General features: G+C 38.0%; 2 protein-coding genes across 8 annotated transcripts in view; one reads left to right on the top strand and one right to left on the bottom strand.

Annotated features, from left to right (window-relative positions):
* The first annotated feature begins 533 nt into the window (after nucleotides 1-533).
* Nucleotides 534-22,545, top strand: part of cracd (capping protein inhibiting regulator of actin dynamics) — a 25,193-nt gene continuing 3,181 nt past the window's right edge. For 4 of the 7 annotated variants that reach the window (XM_084433141.1, XM_084433144.1, XM_084433142.1 and 1 more), the window contains exons 1-6: nucleotides 16,768-16,932; nucleotides 17,907-18,075; nucleotides 18,233-18,362; nucleotides 18,600-18,761; nucleotides 19,497-19,703; nucleotides 20,149-22,447. In XM_084433141.1, coding sequence (XP_084289267.1) covers nucleotides 16,800-16,932; nucleotides 17,907-18,075; nucleotides 18,233-18,362; nucleotides 18,600-18,761; nucleotides 19,497-19,703; nucleotides 20,149-22,447 — 3,100 coding nt within the window. In that variant the 5' untranslated portion in view covers nucleotides 16,768-16,799. Of the gene's footprint in view, nucleotides 803-14,658; nucleotides 14,707-14,848; nucleotides 14,934-16,091; nucleotides 16,283-16,767; nucleotides 16,933-17,906; nucleotides 18,076-18,232; nucleotides 18,363-18,599; nucleotides 18,762-19,496; nucleotides 19,704-20,148; nucleotides 22,448-22,545 lie in introns of those variants that run through there. The other 3 variants (XM_084433143.1, XM_084433146.1, XM_084433147.1) reach the window with 3 other exon arrangements.
* The window catches only part of aasdh (aminoadipate-semialdehyde dehydrogenase), a gene marked incomplete at its 5' end in the record, with an annotated part of 20,201 nt that continues 13,569 nt past the window's right edge, over nucleotides 15,914-22,545 (bottom strand). Inside the window, 2 exons of the transcript XR_014630012.1 lie at nucleotides 15,914-16,155; nucleotides 16,347-16,452. The remainder of the gene's footprint in view (nucleotides 16,156-16,346; nucleotides 16,453-22,545) is intronic.

Genomic DNA, 22,545 nt, shown 5'->3' with positions numbered 1-22,545 from the left:
TTCCTTACTCAGGACATATTGAGGATTGTTTGCTTCTGTTGCAATTTGTTCAAGGTTGACCCCCATTTTGGCTTAAAATGACTGGACTATACGTTAGCTACCCCGTGAAACAGGCTATATTATCTTACATAATGGACAAATGTAATCTTAGATAGATAGATAGATAGATAACGTCACAGATGTCGTTGGAATCATTTTCAGAAAGATTTTTTTACAGCTGATGAACGAAAAACATTGACAGCCAATCAGAATCAATTATAGCATTTAAAGCGGCAGACGACATAAAAATTGTTAGTTTTGGTATGGACCCTACGCTAGTTATTGTTATCGTTCTTGGTGTGAACGGGCCTAAAAGACAGATGTTTATTATTATCTCGTGTGAATGTATATTATTTTAATGATAATTCTCTACAACAGTGTACAATTGTGTTTAGGCACTGAGGGCACTTTCAATCTCTGTAATTATATAAGATTGTGACCTGCATTTAGATGCTTGTTATATGTAGAAGCTGCAATATTATGTCAGATGGTCTGTTTTTATTGTGTGAACGGCCTCTGCCACACCCTCCTGTTTCACGTGCAGCTGTGAGGGAAGCAGCGCCTCCGCGCGCACTGAATGCGTACGGAACTGTCTCGAGGAGGAGGGCGAGCACTCGCAGCATCAGCAACACACACATTCACATACACACATACACAAAGAGGTCAGCACGCGTGCTGCGACTTGAATGGAAGATAACCGAGTGCCGCGAGACACAATAAAGGAAGCGGGACCGATCGCTGTGCCGTGACACAGGACACAGAGGTAGGACATTATCAAACATTTGTTAAACTGCATATCTTTGTCGGTGATACTGACCTTGTCATTTAGCCCATCTTCCAAAATCCACCATTCTTTACAGATGTGTGCGCAGCTGGGGAGGCATGAACATGTCTCGAGCTGCATTTCGCGTTGAAATGCATGATAAAGAAATCTGTCATTTTGTAGAGAACACCGTCGATACGTTTGCATCATCACATCCATCTGGCCCCTTCATATGTTGCCTTTTATTAGCTTATTTATGAATGACAGTCCTTTTGATTAAGTGATGCTTATGAAATGTTCGCCAAACATTGAATATTTGAATTATGAGTCGTCAGTCATTCATAATATGCTTACTGGTGCAGGCAATTGATGGTTCCCTGAGCTGTAGTGTCGTTTTCTCTCATGATGCATATACCTGCCACAATGCATGCTTTTGTGGCAAAAGATGCCATCGATAGCTTTGCCCGTTCCTAAAAAACATGGATGGTTACTCACTATTTAAATAAGCCAAATATACACCACTGATAGGCTACGATTTATTGGCATTCATTAATGCAAGAAAGGCGTCTATGCCCATAATACAAAAAAAAAAATGTAATAGACAGTGTCTGGCCTAATTTTCTTCTTTTATCATGACGTAACGATGATGTAATGCCGAACTCTAAATTGAATTTCAGTTTTGTTTCTTTGTTTGTATTTGCTACCAGGTCCACACTAAATAAACACCCCGTTGTGGTGTTCATGCATGATTTGTTTATAGCGTATATCTAGCACTGATCTTATTGTTAAAGGCTTAGTGATGTGAGAATGATCAAATCAATAACATACTCATAAACATTACACTTACTTTATAAGGTTGTGATTTCCTCTCACTGTACACTTCATATAACTCATAAATGGATGGATGGATGGATTTTTAGTGTACAGCCACAGATGATGACGTTTAGCAATCTTAACTTCAATTTAGTGTTTTCTTGCACGGAAATGAAATTGAATCACAGTAATTTCTCTCTGAATTGCTTGGATTACATGCTTTTAATAATGGCTGATATTCCAATAAGTTTTTTTTTTTTATACTAGTTTGTCTTAGAAATGAAACATGAAACTAAAATAAATAGTTTTAAATTCTAAAAGGGAATTCAGACAATGCTAAATTATAATGAATGCATGAAAAATTTGGAATTTGCTGAAGATTACATTTAACAGTGTTATTATTAAATTATTTATTTTTAACAATAAGTGAGTGTTAGATTATGGTAATTGTAAAAGATAGAGGAAATGAGCATGAACAATTAAATGTATTGGGTTGACTAATACCAATAAATAAATAAAAACCTCTAATATCAAACGAATATAAAAACGAATAAGGTATATTGTGCATTCTTATCTGGCTAAAAAACAAAAGTTGACACAAGGTCAAATACGTTACTTTTTAGCTCACAATTCTTTTATTTTGCCTGCAATAATTGAGCATTATAAATCATAATTTAATCAAAATCATGAACCCTCACTGAAAAATGTTACGTTGTGACAAAATATTATATTAAACTTAAATAAAGTTACATAAAAAGAAATAAATGTTCTTTAAATACACAACTAGACACACAAGCTACCTTGTCAGTTGTACATTCTTAGGCCTGCCATTTGAAGGCAAAACAATTTCCATTTATAAGACAGGAAACGGCCTCAAAAGTTCCCACTGCTGACCTCGGTTCAGGGGCATGTTGTCCTTAAACATCTTGGAGATTTGTGCGTTCAAGTGGAGGAAACCAGAGAAACTGCTCCCGAGGCTTCCTCCCACTATAAATAATTAATGAAAAGGCCAATTAATATTAATCCATAAAAAGTACTGCATCAATACAAGTTGACCAGTGAAGAGGAAAGGCCCTGTGTGTTTGACCGGAGTGTCTGTGCTTTTGTTGGTGTGACAGGCGATCCCGCAGCATAATCTGAATAAGGTTAAGCATCTTTAGTCGGCAGTGGGTATATACCGCCTTATGCATGCTGGACTTTATAGGATGTTATTTTCCATCACAATATGACCTAATTAAACCCACTTTAGTAGGCTCACACATTCGACGTGACAGACATTGGCCCCAAAACATTATGTGGTATAACATTGCCCTCTAGTGTAGTGCAACACAGATAGACAATAATATAGAGCTGTCCATTGATCCCAAGAGGAATTCATATTGCCCTATTACACTACCAAACAGTGTCTAAATAGGCACTTATAGAGTAACGTGACACTCTCAGATATAATGTAACACAATTTGCACTTTAGTATCATTAGAGCATGATCTTGAGCAGAGATACACACTTAAAACATCACACGAAGTAAGTGTTCATATGTTTTTCATAGAATGATCCAGCCATGTGCATTCACTTACAGTAGCAATATAATTGAATGCATGTATGGAAACAGGCAAATGTTGCCTAGACACTAGAACACACTATCGCTGACATGTAGGCCAGTCAATTAGTCGGGGCAAGTGGCGATTCACATGCGTTTGAGGTTGAACGCTTCAGAGTTCAGTTGGTTTTCTGTCCTAATTAATGTAAACACAAAGATTATGTGTCCATTTCATGCATATTTAACACTTTTATATTGAAGTTTTTCCACCAACCCCTCAGATCCTATGTGAATAATTTCATAATTAATAATTAATTCTCATTTAATAATTAATCTAAAGGGTTGTTGCTTTGACTAAGACTTGTGTGTTGAGGTGGAGCAGGAAGCATGAACACGAAACTATTGATATAAATCTCAAGTGTCGAACACAATCAGTACAGACCACAGTTAACAATGACACTGCACAAGTTTCTGTACAAAAAAAGGGATATTTTAAGATCAAGAATTGGAGGGGTTAGAAAGACAGACTGACAAAACAAAGGACAGATTTATCCAATTCTTATGAGTGCAATGTTCTGACACGCAGATGCCTTTATTTACAACTGTTTGTTCTCAGTATAAAAGAGTGTCTGTGTGTGTTTGATAGAGAGACTGCGACAGGAGGACACAGCACAGTTAGGAAATGTGTGTCTGTCTGGGAACGCTCTGTAATTAAATTATGGTTCAGCCCAGTTCCTCCTCTCATTTTAATCAGCAACTATGCTGTAAGTAAGATGTTTTAGCTTAAGTTCTCAAGCTGCTATAACTGTGCACTATATTAAACAATATCTGCTGCTCCACAGCAATCATTTCCAGAATAACAAAGCATCTCTAATTTCACTCAAACCGCAAGTCATGTTAAATAGAAAATACCTTATCAGAACACAGGTCAGGCCTTGAGTACACAAAAACTTTGACCTACAGTGACGACTCTGAAGCAAGACTTTGATTTTGCTGGTCCAGATTACTTAGTGCTGGTCCTGCACACCTAGGCTTTGTATCAGCACAATGAGTAATAGTCTTTCTGGTGAAGCTGGTTGGCCATGGAAATGTTGCTTGTTAGAAAGCCTGGTGTGAACACCAGCATCTACAATTAGTTTTGTCAAAGATTGGTCAGTATATTGCTGTTTTATTATTATTTCCTTTCATTCTATTTGATATATGAAGTAAGAAATAGGAGTGAGAAACTATTTTTATCATGATCCTATTTATTTTAGATAATTCTGTGCTCACTGTAAATAGGAAGAGCATCAATGCCATCAGCAATTCCCTACAATTATTATTTATTACTATACTTATGAAATACGTTGAATGGATGGATGGATGGATGGATAGATACATACATACATACATAGAGAGATACATATAGATTTTTGTAGATAGATTTGTTCTCCGTGGATTCATATTCTGTTGTTAAAGGTCACTGGGGGCCATGTGCTTTATTAGAGTGGGCTGCTTGTCTTGGCCTGTTCTTCAACATATCTTGAAAGGTAATGTTTTCAGATTGAATCTGATTCCTCGATGATTTCCATCTGTGTCTGTTCTGTGGGAGTTTTTATTAAACGCCAATATTCACTGCCAGCGTGAGTCACTATACTGTCTTTGAAGTTTAACACATGCAAGAAAGACTCAGCCTTCCAGTGCAGGAGATTTTGAATCTCATGTTAACAATTACTATAAGCACCAGCACTGTAATGCATTTATTTTTAGAGCAGATACCAAACAATTGAAAATAGCTTTGTTGAAGCTGCAGTGGATAATTCCCACACCACTGATAATGCAATAGGTTTCTCAAACATGCCGACTACACATTTTGCCCTGCCCCCATCTCTCATTGTCCAAATACGTAGACCTGCTCAAAACTCACACCAATTGGTTGAGCCACACTGACATCATGGACTGTCTAACTGTCTAGTTTGCAAGTGGTTTACCAACAGATGTCTCTGCACATTAAACCGAAACAAGAGACATTATTTTAACATTAAGAAAACTGCACAGATCAGCTTATAGGGGCTGAATACTTTTGGAAAGCACTGCATGTTCACAGTCTATTAAATGTAGACTAAATAGTCCATCATGTTAAAACTCAGTGAACATGCCCTTCTGTAGTGCTGAGGACAGCAGAAATGACAGGTTTAATTGTTTATGCTAACTGCTAAGTGTTCTTGTCCTTTGAGTCGGCGACTCGGCATATTACCCTATGAGATCTCTAATTACTTTACTGTACCCAAGGAACAATTTTGATCAGTGTATTTTGACTGTGTGCAACATGATGGACAGACAAGGTCTGAAATTAAGGTGAAAAGATGCCCCAAATATTGAAAATGCGGGGGCAACAATTTCCTCCACAGTGCATACCTATACTTTATTAGCTATGCTGATATTTGGACACGTGCGTGCAATATTGGTTTTAAACAGCAGTTCAATAAACAAGAATTCAATATTTAGTAGCTTACATTTTAGACACAATATGCCCATTACTGGTCTGTTAAGCCTGTTTTGAAGTTGCAGAACCATTGGTGTTTTTGTTGCTGAATGAATCAATACTTTTGAACAAATCAGTAGAGTGAATGAATCAATGACTGTCTCATAAAAAGAGACACTTGGGGTGCTTCTGAAATCCCATACTGTAAGTACTTTGAATTTACATCAAGTATGTTCTATATAGGATGAATATGGGTGGTATGAATGAATGTCGCATGTACAGCATCCACCATGTTGTCTGTCACGTGATCTACTAGCGTCAGTTGCTTCACTGCTATTCATAAATCCTCTCGAGTGGCCTCGGGATAGTAAAGTGTCCATCAAATGAGCACTTCAGTATCTCAGTGGAAGTAACAGGTCATCCTGGTACTTGTCGCCTAATGTTTTTCGAATACTATGTATTTGGACATACTACTCTTTTGGCTTTATATAGTAGGGAAGTATTCAACGTGTTTGAACGAATCGGTTGAATGAATGATTCATAAAGACAGTCACTTGCCGACACCTACTTGCGTAACAATATTATTAAAATATAATGCTCTGTTGACCCCTTACCCCTCCCTTAAACCGAACCACACCACTAAACCTAACTGTCACATAACCTTACGCATGTCCCACCTCAAAAGCAGCAAAAGTGTTTTGCAATAAAACATGAACTCAGTAACTCAACTCATTGTATTTAACACTTTTTTGTTTGACACAAATATATAGAAGTTAAAGACACCTAACATAAAGTGGGGCCATTCATCAAACTTACATTTTATTAAAATGCACTGTAATAATGTGCATTACTTACAGCAACTTTTGTATTTGATGTTGATATGACTTCATAACAGCCATATGTTCTGATTGAGAATATTAATCAAGTAATAGATTCAACTGAAATGTATGACATGGCATGTTTTTATATGGTTGGAATATAAGTATGCCCACATAAAAGCAGGCTACTTGAAATTGCCCCTTAATAATACAGTTGATTTCTGACACTGGAGACAGGTAGCAGTTTGTGCCGTTATTGATCCGCCACACGTCTTTATTCAGTTAATGGAGGCCCTTGTTCTTTGAAATTGTTTTAACACAATACACACACGCATCCTCACATATGCTGACAAACAAGCTTACAGTCACAGTCTTTGTGTGTGTTGGCCAGTTTAAAATCATCAATGCAAGTCTGTTCTTCCTGCCCCTGGTAAGCTGGCCAATGAACAAAGTGGCATTCTGTGAGTAGCAACAGAGACAGCAGTATGAACCAGCACACTACCTCACCATCATCACCCACTTTTCTCTTCTCTCGGACACATTCTAGGATTGTTTTCAGTCACGTGTGTGAATGTATCTTGGGCACAGGCGACTAAGCTCTCACATAGGAAATCACGCAAACGTCCCAGGAAGAACACAAAAACATACATTGTGAGAACTTTATGGGAGTATGAATACCATCTTTTTTCACACTGTATTTAATAACGGAGATTTGTTAACAATCAAAACTGCATGTGAAGGAACAGATATATTTGTTCTCATGTGCGCACAACAACACACCGCTATAAGCATTCTTGAGTTGTCTTTGCACCTGTGCAATGTGACACCTGACTCTAGGTAATAGCGCAGCTCCACAGTAACAGCAGGCAGGTGGAACAGCCACACATGCATAAACGCATACACACTAGACTCTTACCCAGATAAATCGACAACCAGGTAAGCCTTTATTCTTGTGTACTCCTTCGACCATATATGCGATCAAGTGTTTTTCTGTGTAATGCATGTGGCAAGATATTGTTAAACACAATAGGCCTCTGTTCACGAAACTGGCCTTTTCTCTCGCCAGCCCCTATATCCTCAAAGACCCATTGTTTCTTTCTTATCGTATGCATTGTAATGAAAATAGATGTACACATAGTCAATGATAACAGTTTGTAGAACCAAGAACCAATAGCTTTTTGGTTGTTTATTTTCAAAGAATATGTAAAATATAATTCATGTGTATTAAAGTAAGCTTTTTGTTCCTAATTTATTTTTGTTTTAATTTTTATTATAAGTTTAATTTGAATACTTCAAAAAGTAGAAATGGCAGAAATGCCCCATAGTTTGCATGTGTGGGTACACACCGTATAACATGATAAACTTCTGGCCTGCATTTTCCTTCTTTTACAGTTATTATATTATATTATATTATACCATTTAAAGGCACAATATGTAAGATTTTTGGATTAAAACATCCAAAAACCACTGCAATGTTATGTATTTTGACTTGTGTGCTTACCTCATTTCAAATGTTCCCAACAAGAAATCAGCTATTTTAACCAGTGTAACATCCCGTGTCATTATGTCGCCTGTCAATGATTTCATATCAGCATTACCCTCGATTTCAGGTTTTACTTCCGTAGAAACCATTGAAACACCATTGAAGACGCTTTAATATTATCCCCCGGTTTCACAGACGAGGCTTAAGACTAGTCCCAGACTAAAATGCATGTTTGATCTGTTTTAAATTAAAGCAACTTGCACAGACATATCTTAAAATATAGCAGTGCCATTGTTTTGTCTCAAGATGCAAACCAGTAATGTTTTTTTTCTCAGGCATGTTTATTAAAATTGAACTAAGGCCTAATCCTTGCATAATCTAAGCCCTGTCTGTGAAACCAGGCCTATGTGTTTTATTAGACAGGTGAGCAACTGTTTGGATACCTTTATGGACAGAAAACGAATTATTATATAGCTCAACACGGTTAGTCTTATTGTTTGAATGTCTTGTTTTCTTGATTTACAGTGACATGTTCGTACCCAAAAAGTATATCAAACTACACTATTTTGTCAATTATAAATCATAAGAGAATAAAAAAAAATGAATTGCATGCCATTTAGCAACACAAGTCATCCAGCTTTTATTAATATTATATATTAATATCGATCTAGTTCACGGCAATGTGCAACAAGTGTCTCATTCCAGCCACCGAGCGAACGCACGGACATAACGTTATAACATAACTTTCAACACACTCAAATCAAATGTGTTTTTAGTATGATTGTTTTGACCAGGAGGCGAACGTTAAATGTAACTTTAATCGTAATTTTAATCGTAAAATAAACATAAACAACAAAACGAAAGGAGTGGCAGCGTCCGATTGCGGCATATAAGCATAATAAAAACAGCAATGTTAAATGTCCCAGGCTCTCGGCCCTGCCCTGCTTCAAACTACAGTTATGTTAATAAAACTTTAATACATTAGCTCATCCATGAACATGATTTCTGCCTGAGTCCCGTCGGATTGCTTTCCATCGGCTGTGGAGGGGAAGATGACAACTGCCATAATTCCACACTTATTCATCAAGCTACGCCTTTGTTATTGTTTTGAATAAGCGACCTCTAGCGGGGCGAAATCTACATAATATGCCTTTAAAAGTTTAGGGTCAGTACGATTTTGTTATTTTTTTTATTAAAGAAATTAATACTTTTAATGTTACAATTTTTTTTATTTCTTGCTGTTCCTTTTAACTTTCTATTCACCAATTTTTTTAGTTTTCAGAGAAATTATTAAGCAGCACTGCAGCAACTGTTTTCAACATTTATAATGATAAGAAATGTTTCTTGAGCGCCAAATCAGCATATAAGAATGATTTCTGAAGATTCACGTGACACTGAGGACTGGAGTAATAATGCGGAAAATTCAACTTTGCCATCACCCAAGTAAAGTACATTTAAAATTATATGAAAATAGAAAACAGTTATTTTAAATTTGAATACTTTTCACATAATTACTGTTTTTACTGTATTTTTTGCTCCAATAAATGGTGAGCATTAAAGAGCATTCTTTCAAAATAATAAAACAATCTTACCAACCCCAAACGTCTGAACAGTAGTGTATATATAAATAATAAATATTTTTAGTACTAATAATTTAGACCAATGGGAAATTCTACCTTTTACCAATTCAAACAATAAAAAAGCACTATTCAAATGGTTAATGGTTATTCTGCCTCTACACCAGACTAACCCCTTGCAGAATCACACAACCCTCTGCACAAAATTTTTTTTTTTTTTTTTTTTAGAAAGAGACAAGGGCTGACTACAGAGCTTGCTCATGTCTGTGACTGCAGACTAAATACTGAGTGAAAATACAGCTACAGGGAGTTGCGTAAAATGCCTGTTTGGAGAATCTGGAGTCTAGTGAAGTGGAGTAGTGTTGAACATATTTAAAAACATTTTAAATCCAAATTCATCATTATTTGCCATTTATATTGTATACTTAAAGGGTATAGTGGAGGATTTTCTTTTTCCGGGTGGATCATCAAGACTATTGGTCCTCCTAGTTGTCAATCATACTGGTGATATGTTTACGTAAGGCCGTCGTACGTGCTCGTCCCTAGGTAGTTTTCGCTTTCTGCGCATGCGCACTTTCAGGTGTATGTGTGTGGTAAGCTACGGTTTCAGCCATTCATTGAAGCTCGCCGTTCTCACCGGGTTTTTTCAAAATGTCTGAGGGTCGCAAGAGAAAAAGTGTCTACGAATTGTATGACAAGAAGAGAAAGGCCTCTGAAGAAAGAAACAAGACCAGAGTGTTTTTGGGAGAATATTTCACACGCTGGCGTGCGCTAAAAGCACAGGTTGGGCTTCCCACTGATGCCTCGGTCGCGAAGTTTCTACTCGACAGGTAAAGTTTGGCATGCTATTTGGAGAAATCCATTGAAAATCACTGCTAGTAAAAGTTAATGTAAGCTATGATTAGCAATGCTAGCCCTGGCACAAGTCACGCACTAGGCTCGTGCATGCTCTCTCGTGCACACGTTTAATAGGCGTTCCGGTGGAGAGGGCGGTTCTTTTCTAAAATTCGGGAAAATCCTCCACTATACCTTTAATATACATGTTATATTATATAGGAAGACCAGGACTTGTAGTTACATGAGGAAGTTGTCACAAGGGCCATATATCCAAGTAACTATGAGGTTTTGACTAAATATCCATTTGTGTGAAAGCTTGTTTGTTTGCAGTTGTTTGTCTGTTGGTTTCAAACTCTGAAATTAGATCAATTTATATGAATTCTGACTGTCCACCAAACAAAAATGTCAGTATTATCATATTTTTTTAACAGCTGTTGTGTAAAAAGCAAAAATAAAACCACACTATCATACATTCAGAGAAAAGTCAACTATAGATTTTAACCAAGCTGATCTGTGTTCTGACATTTTCATACAGTTTTAATACATTATATGATGGGGCAAGTTGTAATATGCTTTACATATTGTAATGTTATAATTGTATATACTTACAGTTTTTATTGTTTAAAATGTTTTAATGGTTCCAATGTGGCAGCTTAACCCATAAACTGTGGCATTATCTTTTTTCCTGGGCAATAGTGTTCAAGGTGGGTATGCAGAAACTGACTTCCAAAAATCCCCCAACACACAAAGTAAAAATTGTGACAACTAGCCCCAGGCCCCTCAATTTATACTACTGCAAGTTACACTGCCACAGAGTTCATAAGAATTATGTCTGAATCAGAATTGCCTGGTTTAATAATGCTGAAGTCAAGCTTTGAAAGGCAACCCTGACATCCATTGAGGTCTTATGGGCTATTGATGACAGATTTGTGTTCATTTGATCTCCATAACCATCATTCATCCAGAACCAACACAATTCGAAATATTAGCCTTCATACTTCAGTAAACACTCTTAAGATAAGGCATGCTATTAATAGAGATCTATAAGTTGTGATTAAATGGTTTTGTTATATTTTTTTCCTAAAGCACCAAGGAGCAGCAACCGAGCTTTGTAAATCAAGGTGCAGAAGGTTGAATCCATGTTCCCTAAGGTTTTCCTTCAGTGGTATGCAGCTCTTTCCAGCTGTGCGGCTGAATTAGGTAAAAGTGTGCTTTTGTGCTCAGTAAGCACAGGCAACTAGACAGCTTTGCTATACGCTGCGCAGTCAGCCATCCCATTTTGCTTCAGTGATTTCTAGCTGTACATTCAAGCCGCCCCATTGTACGAGTGAAGCTAGCTTGCTATCATAATAATATATGGGCCTTTGCGCAAGGCAAGATCATTTCACCCCTGATACATAATGCATAAAGTGTGATTTGCTTAATGTGTAGGCATTACTGACAGCTCCGAGCCCTGTCGCATATTTAGGCTAAAATAATGGTGACGTAAGTCGTCTTTACTCAAATATGGCGGCACTGACCTGCATCTTCCCCGATGAGCCTTTAGTTCTGTGTAGATAAAATACAACATCAGAGCCGCCTTAAATGTTGCTGTTGTCATAGCAATAAGCACACGTTGTTTTGTATTAGCTGTGCATGAGAATCAACACAGAAGGCAACATTATGCTAAAAAAATTGGTTGTGAGCAATTTTGTAAGATTGTGATTCCTGTGTAAATGCATTTATGTTGCCTCTAGGCCACATTACAAACATTTGTAGTTTATATGCTGCTTCAAATGAAGCTTCTATGCCTCCTTTGAGTGGAAAGATGACTTAATCAATGGTAATTCTTCTAAGATAGCATCTGGAAAGTTTGGCATTCTGTAAAGCTTTCTTTCACAAAGCCATAGCAAAAATAGTTCATTTATACAATCAATCAAAAGTTTGGGGTCGGTAAGATTTTTTCATGGTTTTATCTCTTATGAGTTTTTTTGTCTCTTATCACCAAGGCTTTTTTTTTCTATTTTAATATGTTTTTTAAAATGTAAGTTTTTCCTGTGATATCAAAGCTGAATTTTCAGCCTCATTATTCCATATCATTCTAATATGCTGATTTGGTTCATTTCTTATTATTATCAGTGTAGAAAACAGTTGAGCATGGTTTTTAGAAACCATTACATAAACCATCTTATGTAACATAAATGTCTATACTATCATTTTTGATCAGTTTAATGCAAACTATAATTTTTTTAATCTCACTGATCCCAAACTTTTGATCAGTAGTGTACGTGGCCTGAGTTACAAATTTTACAAAATACAAAATCACTAGCGCATCTTCATTTAAATCTCTTTATGATGGGCATTATGGGATATCGTATGACTGCTAATAATGAGTCATGTAGGTAATAGGTTCAGGGGCACCATTCCAGGAATCCACTTATAGTCCATTTTATAACCCACTGGTTTGGTCAAATAAAAGCAGGCCTGTGTTAGAAATGTTTGTAATGATGGTTAGAGCTGCTCTTGGTGATATATCCCAATTGTAATGAGGTCAGTCTGTACCATTAAACTTCAGCAAGTGGGTTAAATTAGCACTGTAGCAGCTAGAGCTAACTTAGCCGCTAACCCACTGTAGCTCTGCTGCAGCCTTTTCTGTTTGTCTGGGGTATTTTCAGTGTCCTGCTGCAGTGCATGTGGCTGCGTTTTGTGCATTTGCCTTTGTCATTTTGTCTGGAGCTTCTTTAATGCGCACAACACAAGCAAGATCATTCAGTTAACATGGGCCAGAACATGACGAATACGCATGCGGTGTGGACCACGTTTACACTTGTAGTCGTACCGCAGGTGGATGTGCACAAACACATCTGGTCTAGCATCACAAACAGACAAAGACACATTGATCCATTCAGTCTGTTTAGACAGTGAAACTTTTAGGATGACCCTGGGAGCCGTTAGAGGACACTGTCTACTCATACAAAGAGAAACGACTTAAGGATGACGTAAGACTGTAATCATTTACAGTTTGCTGTGTTTAACAGTTAGTGCAATGCTGTGCTGCCAAAAGGTTTTTATCTGCCAAAAGGAATGCAGGTTTTGAGGCAATGAGTTTTGATTAACTAACAACAATAGTGGCATTTTAAATCTTGGCATTTTCTGTCCTGGCATTTTGAATGAGCGTATGTAGAATCCCAGAAGCAATATGGAAAAACACCATTTGCTTTATTTTAGGACTGACTGATATAAATTGCATTAGGTGCACATTGTGCATGAGAATTTGAGTTGATTCTGTGGTAAAAAAATTACATTTTTGCTTTTTCTATACGCTGTATCTTGCTCCATTGTACAGTACGTCCTGTGGGGGTTCCATTAACATAAGATGGTGGAAAAAGTGCTTTCTAAATAGCCATTCATTTAGATTTTGCACAGATTGCTGACCAGGCATAAATATGATGTGATAATGCACTCTACCTCTATGGAGGTGCAGTACACTACACACTACAAACAACTGTGATGTTCTCCACAGACACGATACTCTGTAGTTACACACTTATATACATACACACACTTCACTAAACAAAACACTAAACAATTGTGCCGATTTTATGCAATTTCATCCCAAAAAACGTATTCACTCTCCATCCACAATCCAGTGTTATTAGTACTGTATGACATTATTATTATTAATAATATGGTAAAGTATAGCTTTTATTTTTATATTTTCAGTTTTCATTTTAATTTTAGTTCTATTTAGTTTTTTCTTTTATTTAAATATTTTTTAGTTTCAGTCATTTTAGTATTTTAACTTAAACATATTTATTTCAGTTAGTTGCCAAGGCAAGTTTTGAAAGTTTTTTATCTAATATTTTAAAAAAAAGTTTTTAAATCAGCATAATTGTGTCGTTTTTTTCTAGATAAATAAGAATTCTATACAAATTGTAATGATTGTACATATATACATATACTTCTTACATTCCCTCTTCTTTTTTGTAAGGAATAATATACAGTCAGCTGATCATCATCACAAAAAATAAATCCCAACAGGGTTGTTTTGCAATAATGACCAGATGATTGTACATTAGCCGGATGTTCATTATTACACAGATACTTAAAAAAAATGACAAGAAATATTTATATGTTATATTTATTTATATTGCAATAGTTACATGTAGTCATCAGAGAAAGCACAGCTATATATGAGCTTATACAGCAAACAACAAAATGAGATGTTTGTGTACATTTTCTTTTATCATGGCTGCAGTACATTATTAAATTATGACTGAAGAGCATTATAACTGGGCACATATCCAGACTTATGGGTTGCCGAGTACTGAATAAATATGGTTTTATGAAAGAGAGTTTAGGAGCCCATAAGGAAAGAAAGGGAAAGTGATATGTGTGTTATGATCTCTCTTAGCCTTTCTATCTCCTATTATTGTCATCTCCTCCTTCAATTTTCTTTTTAGACTTGCACACATGAACACACATGAAAAATACTTCTGTGTTCACGTTTATCCCCCCCTCTACCCTTGATGCAGACAAAGCCCGTCATAACCATGGCGACGGACAGTAAGGAGGCTAAGCTTGATGAGCGGGTAGAGGTAACAGTATCTGAAGGCCCAGGTAAACAAAAACAGAGTGAGGATCTTTGCGAGTGGCCTGCTCTTAAAGTGGCAGTGCAGCACACTAAAGATTATCAGCACTGTCTCTTTAAGAACTGTTTGGTGTTTCATGGGTTACAAAAAAACATCAAGAGTTGTGTGCTGTCTGCGTGCCTCAAAAATGACAATTCTGTCAATATTTACGCACCCTCATGTCTTTGAAAACCTATATGAAGGTTTTATTTGAAAGATTTTCTTTAATGTTCTTTTCCATGCAATTACAATGATTGGGAAGATTGCTTTTATTGCTAATTCTCTCATCCATACAGCTGGATGCCTAAATTTTCACCTTAAATTTCGATCTGTTTGCTGTTAATAGTGACTGTTAGTCACATTAACCACTTTTATGGTGCTTTTGTGTCCTGTAGAAAGTTTGAAATCTCCACTCGTCATTCACTGTAATTGCATGGAGTAGAGTGACCATCACATTCTCCAAAATTTCTCCTTTTTGGGAACGACATGAGCATGAGTAAATGATTTTCATTTCTGTGTGATTTATAAGTCCTTTAAATGTGACATAATCGCGTGTTATTGTTGCTTTACACACCTTTCCGTGTGAACCTTCAGCCCTCAAACTTTATAACCACGTTTAACTATTAATAGCGACTTGTTTCATTCTTTCTCAGCATGGTTGACGTGTGGCGTGTTTTAGTTTGAGCTCGATTCTAAATGTTTTTACGAATGTGTGCCAATGTAAGGAAAACAAATATACTGCTGAGAATAAATGTATGATACATTTATCAATTAACAAAGCCAAGATTTGGAGTGTGAGAGGAACAGTCAGGTTCAGGTGTAGCACATGCAGTGGGACAGAAAACAAAATGGGTTATTGGCTTTGCTGCACTAGTGAGAAATATTATACAACAAGAGTATGAGGAGCAAGGTTGAGCATTCCTATGTTGTTAAGTGTGTTTAAGCTTTTGTAAAGAAGTGAGAGGAACAGTCAGGTCTGAGTGAATTTATTTAGCAGTACAGACACTCATAGGAGCAGGAAAGCCGTATTTGAGTGTATAGTGGTTGTAGTATGGAGGAGTGCAAGGGAGACACATCGAGGGCTGTTTCTTTGGCTGAGTGGTGTCCACTCAAATCATATGCCTCAGTGATTGAGGCTGCCTGCAGCACTGCATTGTGGGCCAGAGAAATGGAGTAGTTGCAGCTGCGAACAGACTGTGCCTTGGACGAGGCTTTGAGGGGGAAATGATGAGACAAAATATGAGAAATCATAAAATCATCCAATCACGTGTGCTCGTAACGCAGTAAACTCAGGAAAGATAATAACTTAAGGAACAACAGAAGTGGCACTGACGGCAGGTACCATACGTCTTATACTTTCTTTGTTATTGTGCCATTGTGTTTTGAGCTGCAACACACTTACTGTGTAACTCCACACTACTTTCCAATTTTAGCCTGTAACAGATCCACACTGATCTACTCTGTGGTGTAGAGTGGCCCTGTCACTCCAGCCATTTCACTTGGAGCCCCTACAACACAGAGATACAGTCACACACACTCATGAGCCTTAGAAATGCACACAAACACATACTTAGCTCTTGCTTGGTAGAGTGCTTATGGCTTTTATACCTTCAGAAAGACCAAGAAGGGACCTACAGGCTGTTATAGACAAAAATCACACATACAAGTATATACATAACAGGAAGGAACTGAACAAATAAGGTAGCTGATTATCAAAAAGGGAAACTTATACACTACAAATCAAAATTTGTTGTCAGATTTTTTTGAAAGAAAGTTGTATTCATAAACAGTGCTTTTTGAGCTAGTCTTATCTCCGTAGCGTTTATGATTCCTAATAACTTTCTAGTCTCAGGAAATGGTGTGTCTGCAGAGCTCTCCATACAAACCAAAGGTCCTTTGTCTTATCATTGGTTTAATGTCATTACATGGGATAAGTGTGATTCAGTCAGTCAGAGACACTTTCCACCTGCAGATTTCCACTTTATTTGGTAGGTTGTGAATTATTCTGTACATTTTTCTCTAAAGATTGTTTTTTTGTACACATTAGGAGTTAGTTGTTTATACTTTCGTGCTTGATTGTTGGTGATGAAGCTCAGATTTAATTCTCAATTGGTATGTTGTCAAGGTAAGTAACGGATGGAAAACAAAGTAGTTTATTTAGCATTAAATATATAAGCTACAAATCCAGTTGAGTTTCAATAATTTGTATAGCACTTTTCACGACACATGTCCATCCAAGCAGCTTTAAAAAGAATAGTGCCTTACAAAACCACCAGTGAGCAAGCTGTGATGTTTAGGCAGATTGGGAGGAACATCCACCTGTAATACCACTCCTGAATTTATAACAAATCTGCACAATATGTGATGCTCAGTGTTCTTGTAGTCTAAAGCATTATTTGAGTCATCTATTTAGGGTAAAAAGTTTTACAGTTGCTACATCCGTGTGTCTCATCCATGATTGCTAGTCACATGTGGATTGCGGAGCTCACGCGGACGCAAAAACATTTTCTAGAGTAATGTCTACATACAGAACGTAGCTTGAACAACCAGATGAAATTTACACTTGATCAATTCGCATTTTGTATGCATTTGATTGGCTGGATTGGTATCAATCTTAAATGCATCTTGGAGGGATTTTTCCTTCAGTAAATACTCCCAAAGAGCCTATCAGACTCCTCTCTCTTCTCAAACTGATGTTTAAATGGAACATCTGGTCACCATAATCATACAAGGCTGTCTCAGGACAAGGACTTTCACACAATATAACCTGATTCCATAGCGTCTGATCTGTTCTGGTCCTCCATTTCATTAACATTAATTAAAAATGCTCACATACTGTACATCTACTGTACCTAGTGTAAAAAATACTGTATGCTTATATTTAAATATGGACAGTACTAGCACTAGCCTTTTAGTACTTGTTGACTATTTATCACCATTCTTTGCACCCACTTTTTACCAGAGCGGCGACGGCAGGGCAAATTCCAGCCATTTAGGCGTCTATTTGGTAAGAAGAAAAGAAGGGAAGCAGAACGTGGGTTTGAGGGATCTGAACTTAAACCTAGCCATTCCACTGATAATGTCTGCAATGGGGTGGCCACAGTTAATGAAGAGAACAATCAGTATCTAAGGTAATTGTCTTATGTATTTTAGAACCACTATAGCTGGGTCTGGCATGCATAATCATAATATTTTAGATGCTGTCAAAGTTGTTTATTTGTTGAATTGTGTATTAAAAATATTCACAGATGTGCTGTAATTAAAAAGTGTTTATATCTGCATTCACAGGGAGTTAAACACCCTAGGGTCCCGAGCTTTTTCACACGAGAGTGTATTTATCCCTGAGGAGTCAGAGAAGACACATCCAGGACAGACAATGTCCCAGGAGAACGTTTCAGACAGAGTCAAGAACATTCAGGTGAAACTCTACACATAGTGTCCATTTTGACAAGTTTAATTAAAAATGTCCTTATGCACACAATCAAGCCATGCACCAGACTTTGCTAACACTGATTTTGATATTAGCATTACACCAGATTGAACATTTTTATTTTAGATATTTTTGTTACCATCAAGGTCAAGAAATGCTGGTAACTTTAGGACTAAATGTTTAGGGTTTTGTCCATTCTTTTACTCTCTATGCTTTTGTTGGCAGAAGCAAATTGGACATAATATCAAATTTGGTCAGAGACCCCCATCACTTAGAAAGAGTGAGGGAGATGAAGGTAGCTCAGATGAGGAAGAGGTACCACAGAGTCCGCTGAGGGTTCTTGCTCAGGTGGAGAATGAACCACAGGAGACTGAAGCCAAGGAAATAGTAAGTTAATCTCCAAATTATTTTCCACTACTTACGTATAGTAACATAGTGTTGCTACGTCAGTCACACTTTATATTATAGAAAGCACAGTTATAGATCACTGTTTTAGCAAGTAATGTTCTAAGAACAGATTCCCTCACTTGCCAAATGAACATTTATGCACTTGGCAGGCACTATTATTGAAAGCAATTAACAGTGCATTCATGGTATACACTTTATCAGTAACTTGCTGTTGCTAATGCCATGCTCTAGTTAAGTTGCAGAAAATTGTAATACCATGAGACTATCAATACATTAGCCACTTTTCCACCGCCGGGCCGAACGTTCTAAGAATGGTAAGGAACAGTTCCAGTTATATTTCGACTTGAACTTGGTTTGCCATGGCACTATTACAATCCGTTCTCGGTCTGGAATTTTCAGCACTGGTGGCTAACCATGCTGGTATAATGTGTGTAATTAGTCTCTTGTCTGTTACCTGGCTACCAGTTTCACTGCAGCTGTGAAAGTGTGCTATTTAAGAGAAGTAAACATAAGTTAATGATAATGATAAAAATGATCTGATCATCCTCCATAACGCTGTCGCTATTTACATCTCATTCAATTTAAGCAACGAGAACGGTTTGGTTGGACGGTGGAAAAGCGGCTATTGATTCCATAGACATATAACATGATTCAGAACCCTGCTCTCCCATAGTCACAAACTCAAGATTGTTTGTGTTTTTGCTTTACAATTAGGCTGTCAGCCATGACAAGGTCCAGCACAGAACTCCAGTCAAATCCCCACGCTCTAAGCGCCCACCTCCCCCTGGCACAATTGAGTCCATCAATCTAGATGCTGTCCCTCAGTCTGTCCCACGCTTGGACAATACTGCTGCCAAACACAAACTCTCTGTCAAACCGAAGAACCAGAGGGTATCTCGCAAACACAGAAGGTTTACACAGGTAAAGGGAAAGGTGTTCTTCAAAATGTGAACAGCGTCTATTAGGATAGCTTTAATTTAAAAGGGATAGTTAAAAGTGATAGTTTACCCAAAATGAAAAGCATAATTTACTCATTTACTCACCCTCATGTTGTTACAAACATGTGACTTACTTTCTTCTGTGAAACACAAATGGTATTTTGAAGAATATTTTAACTGTATTTGCGCATACAAGTCAATGGGGTCCAAAACAACTTTGACTTTGATTGTATGAACAAAACAAACAAATAAAACAGACATTTTTAAAAATATTTTACTTTGTGGTCTGCAGAAGAAAGTAAGTCATACAGGTTTGGAATAAGATGAGGATGAGTAAATCATGACTAAATTTTAATTTCTGGGTGAACCATTGCTTATGAGAAAATAACTTCAAAACATTAAGTTCTGCAACTTTAAATATATTTCAGGAGTTTCAAGAAGAGGACCTTTCTGAAATGCAAGAGGAATATGAAACACAAAAAGACGAAGAAGTGTTTGATTTGTCAAGAGAGGAGTATAACATTATACATAGCAGCAAAGGAGATTATGAACCTACTGAGAAATCGGTGAGGCGACAGTTTCATGAGGAAGAGCTAGAACGCCTTGAGCTTCAGAGGAGGGAACAAGAGGAAGAAAGAAAGATGGAGGAACAACAAAGGAGAATCGAGGAGCAGAGGCTAGAAGAAGAAAAGTGGCGTAGACAGGAAGAGGAAAGACTGCAAAAGGAGGAAGAGGAGAGGAAGCAGCGAGAGGAAGATGAGAGGAAAAAAAGGGAAGAGGAAGAAAGGAGGAGAGAAGAGGAAGAGCAAATATTAAGATGTGAAGAAGAGCGAAAGAGGCAAGAGGAAGAGAAAAGAATGCAGAGAGAGGAAGAGGAAAGAAGAGCAGAAGAGAGAAGGCAGCAGGAACTTGAGGTGGAGCGTCTCCGTATAGAAGAGGAAAGAAAAAGAGAGCAGGAAGAGAGGAGAAGAAAAGAGGAGGAGGCAGAACAACGTAGGATTCAAGAGTTAGAGGAGAAACGGCAGAGAGAGGAAGAGGAACGTGTCCGTGAGGAGGCTGAGAGGAAAAGACTAGAGGAAGAGGAGGAAAAAAAGAGTCAACAGCAAGAAGAGACAGCTGGAGCTTCTGACCCAGAATGGAAAAGAAAAGCAGAGGAACTGAGATGGAGAGAGATGGAGGAGAGACAGAGACCCTTCACTTTCAAGGTCTCCTCAGGCGAGAAGCAGATACTCTTCCAGAAGGTCAACCTCACTCCTGTTACTCCAACAACTACCGGCCAACAGGGCGAAACAATAGCTGAAACCAGGGAGGGAGCAAAAGCTTCTTCACCAGGATGCACAGATTCACCAACTCGGTCTTCATCTCTTTACGTCCCACATACTGCAATTCTTGTGACAGGAGCCCAACTTTGTGGAACTGCAGTCAATCTCGATCAAATCAAGGACACAGCCTGCAAGTCACTTCTTGGCCTTTCGGAGGGCAAAAAAGCCATGGGCACTCCTCCAACCAAAATCAAGACATCTCCAGACCATAAATCTGGGAAAACCAAATCCTTATATGAGTCTTCCTTATCTGCAGACCAATCCAACGCTGCTGTCCTGGCAGAATGGGCAAGTATCCGATCCAAAATTTTTAAAGGTGCTGAAGAGGGAAAATATCCTGAATACCCAGATCAGAGTCGCAGGCCGATAAGTGAGGATCTAAATACAGTGCCATTTTCTCACACCAACCTCAGGAAAACCATGTCAGCGAGTGCTAAGTTTTCCATCACACCAGCCAGGAAGAAATTCCCTGATTCCAACAGGAACTCCGAGTTTTTTGGTCAGGAAGAAGATGTGAAAGTAGAATCGCTATCTATGGAAACCCCCTTTGTCCAAAAAGCAGAGTTGCAGTCTTTAGGTACCAAGATCCAGAGCAGGGGAAGCAAGGTTGTTCGCATCGCAGATAGTGCTGAAGAATGCATGTTTGCCAAAGACCTCCCCTCCTTTCTTGTTCCCAGTCCGCCACATGGATCTCCCAAGTCACAGAGATCCGAGACTGGCTCCCCAAGTCAGGCAGAATCAGAAGATTCGGACACAAAGGATGAAGGCGATCAGAAGGATCAGGGTGGTGATGAGCAGCCCTCACCGTTTGGAATTAAGTTGAGAAGAACCAACTACTCTCTTCGCTTTCACAATGAACAATCAGCAGAGAAGAGAAAGAAAAGGTACAGTGCAGGAGACAGTTTTGAAGGCGTCCCAGTGCCCCTCACCTCCATTGACCAAGACCCTGATACTTCCACAGTCTTGGAAAAGTCTAGCCCCGTTTCTCCGCAACAAGAGATTGTTGAATTTCGAACCTCTGTAGCATCTAGTAAAGAATCTCGAAGCAAGTTCAGCAGAAGTACTCTCCCTTTGGTACGTACTGAAGGCGACAACTTTGCCCTCAAACTTCCACTTTACCAAAAACCAGCTACTTCCCCTAAACCATCTGAAGGTGCCACTCCTCCACCCTCTCCTCTCCCAAAACCTGACCGAAGGACTTCGGGAGACATGATTTCACAAAGGACAGGGGAAACAGAACAGATAGCTACTGAGAAGAGCAGCGATCATAAAGAAGTTGCAGTATCTGTACAATCCCAGAAACATGGACAAGGAGAGGAGTTTAAAGAAAAGAAGTCATTTTTTCCATCCATCAGCATCCCATGGAGAGAAAAAACAGATCGCAGGACAGAACTCATTAAAAAAGGTTGGAAATCCTTGTAGAGCTAAAACTGTATGATCTTCACCTCATTACAATGCTTGCAAAGCAGCACTGTATTGATATGTTTTAAACTTCTATATTAA

This window comes from Rutilus rutilus (assembly GCF_951802725.1).
Source record: "Rutilus rutilus genome assembly, chromosome: 15".
NCBI lineage: Eukaryota > Metazoa > Chordata > Actinopteri > Cypriniformes > Leuciscidae > Rutilus > Rutilus rutilus.
Note: the sequence above shows the minus strand (reverse complement) of the source record. Positions and strands in the feature narration are given on the sequence as shown.